We start from the raw sequence: 7,627 nt of genomic DNA on the forward strand, positions 1-7,627 counted from the left end.
AAGTTCGGAGCTTTCTGGGCTTAGCGAGCTATTGTCGTCGCTTTGTCGAGAACTTCTCCAAGGTTGCTAAACCCCTAACCGAACTCCTCAAGAAAGATAAGAAGTTCGAATGGACTCCACAATGTGAGCACAGCTTTCAGGAACTGAAAAGACGCCTGACTTCTGCTCCCGTACTGGTACCGCCAGACTTTTCTAAGGACTTTGTTTTCTACTGCGACGCCTCGCGACAAGGACTAGGTTGCATTCTCATGCAAGATCGACACGTAATTGCCTACGCTTCACGGCAATTGCACCCACATGAGGAGAATTATCCTACTCATGATCTAGAGCTTGCAGCCGTAGTCTATGCACTTAAGACCTGGCGACATTACCTCCTCGGTAATCGTTGCGAAATATTCACTGATCACCAAAGTCTGAAGTATATTTTCACCCAACCGGATTTGAATCTCAGGCAGAGACGTTGGGTTGAATTGATCACAGACTTCGACTTAGGAATAACCTACACCCCAGGGAAAGCCAACGTCATGGCTGATGCGCTAAGTCGTAAATCTTATTGTAACAATCTGATGTTACAACAAAGTCAACCGCTTCTCCATGAGGAATTTCGGAAGCTTAACCTTCACATTGTTCCTCAAGGATTTCTCTCCACCTTGGTGGCGAAACCTACTCTTACGGATCAAATCATTGCTGCCCAGAAGCGAGATAAGGGAATAGCTAAGATCAAGGAGAACATTGCTAGCGGAGGTGCTAGTTGTTTCTCCACAAATGATCATGGTGTTGTGTACTTTGAGAACCGTCTAGTGGTTCCCAAGAACCAGCATCTACGGCAGTTAATCCTTAAGGAGGCTCATGAATCTCCTCTCACTATTCATCCCGGTAGTACTAAGATGTATCCGGACCTACGCCAGAGGTTCTGGTGGACTAGGATGAAGAGAGAAATTGCTCAGTATATTGCTAATTGCGACGTCTGTCGTCGTGTAAAAGCAGAGCATCAACGGCCTGCTGGCACCCTTCAACCCCTATCTATTCCTGAATGGAAATGGGATAAAATTGGTATGGATTTCATTACCGGTTTTCCCAGGACCAAGAGAGGGAATAATGCTATTTTCGTCGTGGTCGATCGTCTTTCCAAAGTAGCCCATTTCTTACCTGTTCGTGAGAGTATAACCGCTAGTCAACTGGCAGACTTATACATCTCCCGAATAGTGTCTCTTCATGGTGTTCCTTTGGAAATTAACTCGGATCGAGGAAGTCTTTTCACCTCTCGATTTTGGGAAAGTTTCCAAAATGCTATGGGAACTCGTCTCTCCTTTAGCACCGCTTTCCACCCTCAGTCGAGTGGTCAAGTGGAACGCGTCAACCAAATTCTAGAAGACATGCTTCGAGCCTCTGTTATCTCATTCGGAATGGACTGGGAGAAGTGCCTTCCATTTGCCGAATTCGCTTATAACAACAGCTATCAATCTAGCTTGGGTAAAGCCCCTTTTGAAGTTCTCTATGGACGACGATGTCGAACACCCCTTAACTGGTCAGAGACCGGGGAAAGACAATTCTTTGGCCCGGATATGATTCAGGAAGCAGAAGAACAAGTTCGTATCGTTCGTGAAAAGTTGAAAACAGCCCAATCTCGTCAAAAGAGTCAATATGACCGAAAACATAAGGCTATGACTTTCGAAGTTGACGAGAAGGCTTATCTTCGGGTCACCCCTCTGAAGGGAACCCATCGTTTCGGTATCAAAGGCAAATTGGCTCCTCGTTACATTGGACCTTTTCGCATTCTTGCCAAACGAGGAGAAGTTGCCTACCAGTTGGAACTACCTCCGCACCTCTCCAGAGTTCACGATGTCTTCCACGTTTCTCAACTCAGGCGTTGCTTCTCGGATCCTATCCGTGAAGTGGACCACGAAACGCTTGATCTCCAAGATAATCTTACATATCGAGAGTACCCCGTTCGTATCCTCGATCAGGCCGAACGTACCACCCGACGTCATAATATCAAGTTTCTCAAGGTTCAATGGTCGCACCATTCTGAGGATGAAGCAACTTGGGAAAGGGAGGATCGTCTTCGACTCGAGTACCCCGCCTTCTTTCCGGAGGAACCCAAATCTCGGGACGAGATTCTTTTGAGTGGGGGTGAGTTGTCACAACCTAGCTAGTCATGCATTAGAGTGTTGCATCATGTTTACTCTTTCATCAGAAACTTGAAATGGGGATGACAGAACCCCCAGTCCCCTCTGAAACCAACTAGGGTTTACTAAAATAATTTTCAATGAACCTGAAATGCCCTTCTAAAATGCCCATCATTTTTGTCTTGGTTCAGAACCTCTGCCAAAAGTGGTGCACATTTTCCTAGGCCATCTTAGGGTTTTTGAATTAATTCATAAATATTTGAATTTGGGCATTTAAAATAATATAAAATATTTAAATGCTCAAATATCTCCAAACTAAAATGTTTCATGTTGGAAATAATCCAACTATGGGCCAGGAATAGTTTGGTGATTTTTGAACTTGCCTAGGTATTTTATTTAATTCAACAAAGTTGCAGATTATTAAATAAAACAAAAACAGAAAAATATATAACAGGAGGAGCTTACCTGGGCTCCTCCACTGTGCGGCCCAGCCAGCTGGCTGGCCCAGCCGGCAGCCGGCCCAGCCCACCTCCCTCCTCTGTCGTCTTCAACCCGACAGAGGGAGGGGAGTGTGGCCGGCGCGCGCGCACGGCCACCGCGCCACGCCACCTGCTCGCCTGCTTGCCTGGCCTCCCCTCCTCGCTCGACTCCCTGGACGACGCCACGCCCTCCCCCCTGCTCTCTCTCACTCTCCCCCGGCTCTCCTCTCCTCTCCCTCGCTCTCTCTCTCGTCCGGCCGAACACCACACTCGCCGCCGTTCGCCATAGCCACCGTCTCCGACCACCCCTCGCTCCCCCGACTAGCTCAGGAGCTCCGCCACGACTCCCTCTTCCTCCCCACCGCTCCACAGCTCCCCGGAAGCCCTGCATCGCCGCCACGTCGCCGTTCCCCTCTTCGGGCTCCGACCACCATCGCCGTTGAATTCGCCGTCTCCAGTGCGTCCCCGAGCCCGCTTCGACGCCCACTACAACCGCGGTGAGCTACGCCACCGTTTCCCCCTCTCCTTCCCCTCGTTCCCTCACCGTAGCCACCTCCCCACCACGGCCGAACCTCCGCCGTCGCCGAGCTCGCCGTCGACGCAGCTCCGGTGACCATTTGGTCACCCCGGCGAGTCCAACAAGTTCGCAAGACCCCGTAGAGCATCCCTAGCGCCTCGCTTTGCTCGACTTCGAGCTCCAGCACCGTTCACGTGCACGACCGAACCCCGGCGGCCGCAGCCGAGCTCGCCGCCGTCGACTCCGGCCACCCCGACCCCAACGGGCTCCGCCAAGAGCTGCGGGTTGGCCTCAGCTCCACTCCGGTGGTCTCCGCAGTCCGTTTGGTGGCCGAAATGACCAAAACCACTTCCGCCGCCGCGTCGGGCTCGCCGACGGCTAAACGCCGGTGCAGCGGACTCGGGTTTGACCACGGGTGGGCCCTGGTTGACTCCCCTGAGTCAATGACAGGTGAGGCCCAGCCCTGTTAATTAAACAGGATTAGTTTTAATTAAGTTTTAATTAAAATAATCACCCTGACATGCGGGACCCACTGTCAGGTTTGACCTGGACCAGTTCCGTTGACCTGCTGACGTCACACTGACGTCAGGCTGACGCAGTAATTGATTTTCTGGATTTAATTTAAATCAGGAAATTCCAGAATATTATTTAAACTTCAAAAATTCATAACTTTTATTCTGTAACTCCAAATTGGACAAATTATATATGAAAAATGATCAGAAAAATCCAAGCTATCCATCTGTACTATTTTCATGCATGATCAAACAATTTAAATTGATGTTTTAAGCAGAACAAGAAAAGGCACTTTAAAAGGCCATATTTGAATTTGGAATTTGAATCTTTGATTCAAATTTGTTCAAACCCTTCTGGCTTTAGTTGCATTAGCCCAATACACTCATATTGCCATGTTTCATGCATGCATCATATTGTTGCACATTGTTTGGTGATGCTTGTGTATCGATGCCCTTTGCGACAGGTTCTGTCCCCGAGGAGTACCGTGATTACCCTAACGAAGAACCGTATCCGTGCATCGAACCATCAGGCAAGCAACCAACCATTTGATCATATCGATACAATCCCATGTTCTCGCTCCTGCTCTCTTTTACTGCATTAAGACAACGCGTTTCAAACTGCTGTGTGCTACGGTAGTTGAACCCATTTCCTCTGCATGACCTGTCATTGCCACAGTAACTAGATGAAACCCACTAGCATGTGTAGGAGTTGTTTGAGCCATATGTATGTGTTGTTCCTACCTTGCTATGCCTGCTATGCTTAGAGTCGTGTCAGGTCTGGTTCATCTGGGTGATGGGCTAGAGTGAAATGTTTATCTCGGTAATGAGAGTGGTGTGGTGAACACGATTTGGTAAAGGTATCGATGAGAGGCCATGTAGGAGTACATGGTGGGTTGTTTCATTGAAGCCGACCTTAAGCACTGAGATCTGTATGCGTGATTTAAGATACATCTACTACCATGCATTGGGCCCTGAAATATGACCCCGCTCGGCTTCTTATTCACCCTAGCTCTCTGTCCAGGAGTTGCAAGTAGTTTCTGGTGTTTGTAGCCTACTGGAGGCCGTGGACAGCGCTGACCGTAGGGGTGGGCTGTGATGCGGTAGGTACGTGGCACGGTGTACCGAATACCCGTTAGGTATCTCGGGAACCCTGTTCACATCGTTCGGGGCCGTATGGGAAACCCCGGCCGGACTCCCTGCGGATGGAACCTGAATAGGCGATAAACCTGGACTAGAGGCTTAAGTGTTTAGGTAGGTCGTGGTCTACACCCACGTCGGCTTTCGCTTGAAGTCTGCCGAGCACATGTCGTGTGCAGACGCTAAGTGGTGGAAACATGTATGAAGAAGTACACCCCTGCAGGGTTATCATAATCTATTCGAATAGCCGCGTCCGCGGTAAAGGACTACTTGGTTGCCTATACAGTTCATAGACAAGTAAATGGAAACTGTTAAAAGCCTCAAGATAAGTGTGAGTGCCGAGGATGGCTCTTCCGTAGGAAGACGGAGGTGGATCCTCGGTAGTGTATTGAAGTGGTGAGTAGTGGACTCGTGTGCGCAAAACCATTTCAAGTTGGATTATCGTAGGATAGCCTAGCCAAGAGTCAAAGCTGGCTTGCTGCAATAACTCCACCAACCCTTCTTGATACGATGCATGTATGTAGGATCTGATGTAAGTCTTGCTGAGTACCTTTGTACTCATGTTGCTATAATCTACATTTTTACAGAAGACGCTGCAACCCCTTCTGATGGGTTCTATGTAGACGTTGACATCAACGAGTAGGCTAAAGACCCAGGTGGTGACCCTGAGCTTGTGAAGGACCACGTAGTATAGCTAGGCTTTCCAAGCCTCTTCTATTTTACTAGTTGTCTGTACTCAGACAAGTTACTTCCGCTGCTGGTTTGTATGACTGTATGACTTGTATGTTGGGTCGTGAGACCCGTACCTTTGTGTATGTTATGTATGGCTCACTGAGCCTTAAATAAAGTACTTGTGTCGTAGAGTCATGTTGTGATGCTTCGTTGTATTTGCACATATCGAGCATATTGTGTGTATGATTGAAATGCTTGGTATGTGTGGGATCTGACTATCTAGTTGTTTATCTTTAGTAGCCTCTCTTACCGGGAAATGTCTCCTAGTGTTACCGCTGAGCCATGGTAGCTTGCTACTGCTCTGGAACACTTAGGCTGGCCGGCATGTGTCCTTCTTCGTTCCTGTGTCTGTCCCTTCGGGGAAATGTCACGCTTTGAGTACCGGAGTCCTGTTAGCCCGCTACAGCCCGGTTTACCGGAGTCCTGCTAGCCCAGTGCTACAGCCCGGACCCACTTGCTGATGACCGACACGTTCGAAGCTGGGTCATGGATGCCTGTCCCTGTAAGTCTGTGCCACTTTGGGTTTACGACTAGTCATGTCAGCCCGGGCTCTTTATCATATGGATGCTAGCGACACTATCATATACGTGAGCCAAAAGGCGCAAACGGTCCCGGGAAAAGGTAAGACGACACCCGTGGAATACCGTGCGTGAGGCCGCAAAGTGATATGAGGTGTTACCAGCTAGATCGATGTGACATCGAGTCGGGGTCCTGACAACGTGGCATGTTCAAACTTACCCAGGGATCATTTTCATCCAAGTGGTTGAATCTCAGGGCAAAAACATTGCCTGCAATAGAGGCTTGGGTATATAGTGAGTACTATACCTCTCACCAGTCAGCCAGTCATCCCATTCCCATTCACCACCAGACCTGAAACGTACGCAACGCAGGCGAAGACCATCGGTCCAAGCCAACCATGAGGCCGCTCACCTACGTCTTCTTCCTCCTGCTCATCTCGTCAACCTGCGAGTCCTCTAGTACATTAGAAGACACATGCGAATCCTTCGCCGCAGGCCACCCGTCCATCGGCTACAACTACTGCGTCAAGACCTTCCACGCCGACAACGCGAGCGCCACCGCCGACGCGCGCGGTCTCGCCGCCATCGCGGCAAAGATCGCGGGGGCGGCGGCCAACAGCACGGCCAGACGCATCGCCGCATTGTGCGCCTCGGAGGAGGACGTGGGAAGGCGGGAGCGCCTCGGCGTGTGCGCGGAGGTGTACTCTGACGCGGTGGACCAGCTCGGCGAGGCCGCGAAAGACGTCGCCCGGGGCGAGGACAAGTCCACCCGGGACGCGCTGACGCAGCTCAGCGCGGCGCTGGACGCGCCTGGGACCTGCGAGGACGCGTTCGGCGAGGCCGACGACACGTCGCCGCTGGCCGCTGAGGACGCCGAGTTCAGGAAGCTGGCGACCATCGCCCTCGGCGTCACGGCGTTGCTGTCACCTCCGCCATCGGTGCCGGGGATTAGTGACTGATAGTGCGTCTGTGTTGAGCATGCTTAGCATGGACAAGCAGGATCAAATAAGTTCTTCCGATGATTTCTATTGCAAGTGCGTGGTTTTTAATCTTTTCGTGCTTTCGTTTGGACGTGTTTGATTGTGTGGTGAGTGCGCTGCATGCCTCGCATGCAGTGGTTTGATCAATGGTGCTGTGGTGGGCGAGTGGCCAGCTTGGAATCTGCTCGCGCTTTTTTCGATCTTTGAACGTGGGGTGTTGGTTATGCATGTGTGTCGTGGAACGTTGAGTGGAAGGAAGGCATGCTGCCTGCTGTAGCGCACCTTTGCCTTCCGATCTCGGCATATCTTTTTTCTCTCCATGGTTCATGGACATATATATGGTGTTCAATATTCTTTATTTGAGCTGACTGATCAGTGCCAGGCTGGCAGCTGCAAGAGGGCTATGGATATTCATATGGGCTAACGGCATCTTCAAGGGGGACGTGTAAATCTCTCGCAACCTTTTCGACTGGCTGTTTGGACCATCGAAGCCATCCAACACGGCCATGTATCGATTCATGGGGCGGTCCGGACGTGATTTTTTCATAAAAGTGGAGAGCTTTGCGGGAGTCCGGTCACGCCAAACGTACGAATCCGACACCCCGGGCCCAACCAAAACCCTT

At 50.5% G+C, this 7,627-nt stretch overlaps 1 protein-coding gene across 1 annotated transcript; it reads left to right on the forward strand.

Moving 5' to 3' along the window:
• Nucleotides 1-6,361: 6,361 nt before the first annotated feature.
• LOC123134364 (putative invertase inhibitor) lies at nt 6,362-7,300 on the forward strand. Its single transcript, XM_044553632.1, has one exon. It carries the CDS (start codon nt 6,423-6,425, stop codon nt 6,981-6,983), a length of 561 nt encoding a protein of 186 aa, XP_044409567.1. The 5' UTR covers nt 6,362-6,422; the 3' UTR covers nt 6,984-7,300.
• Nucleotides 7,301-7,627: the final 327 nt, after the last annotated feature.

The sequence above is a fragment of the Triticum aestivum genome, chromosome 6B, assembly GCF_018294505.1.
Source record: "Triticum aestivum cultivar Chinese Spring chromosome 6B, IWGSC CS RefSeq v2.1, whole genome shotgun sequence".
Classification (NCBI taxonomy): Eukaryota; Viridiplantae; Streptophyta; class Magnoliopsida; order Poales; family Poaceae; genus Triticum; species Triticum aestivum.

Excerpts from the sequence above, each read along its gene's own strand:
- LOC123134364 (XM_044553632.1), top strand. The coding sequence starts at position 6,423 with ATGAGGCCGCTCACCTACGTCTTCTTCCTCCTGCTCATCTCGTCAACC.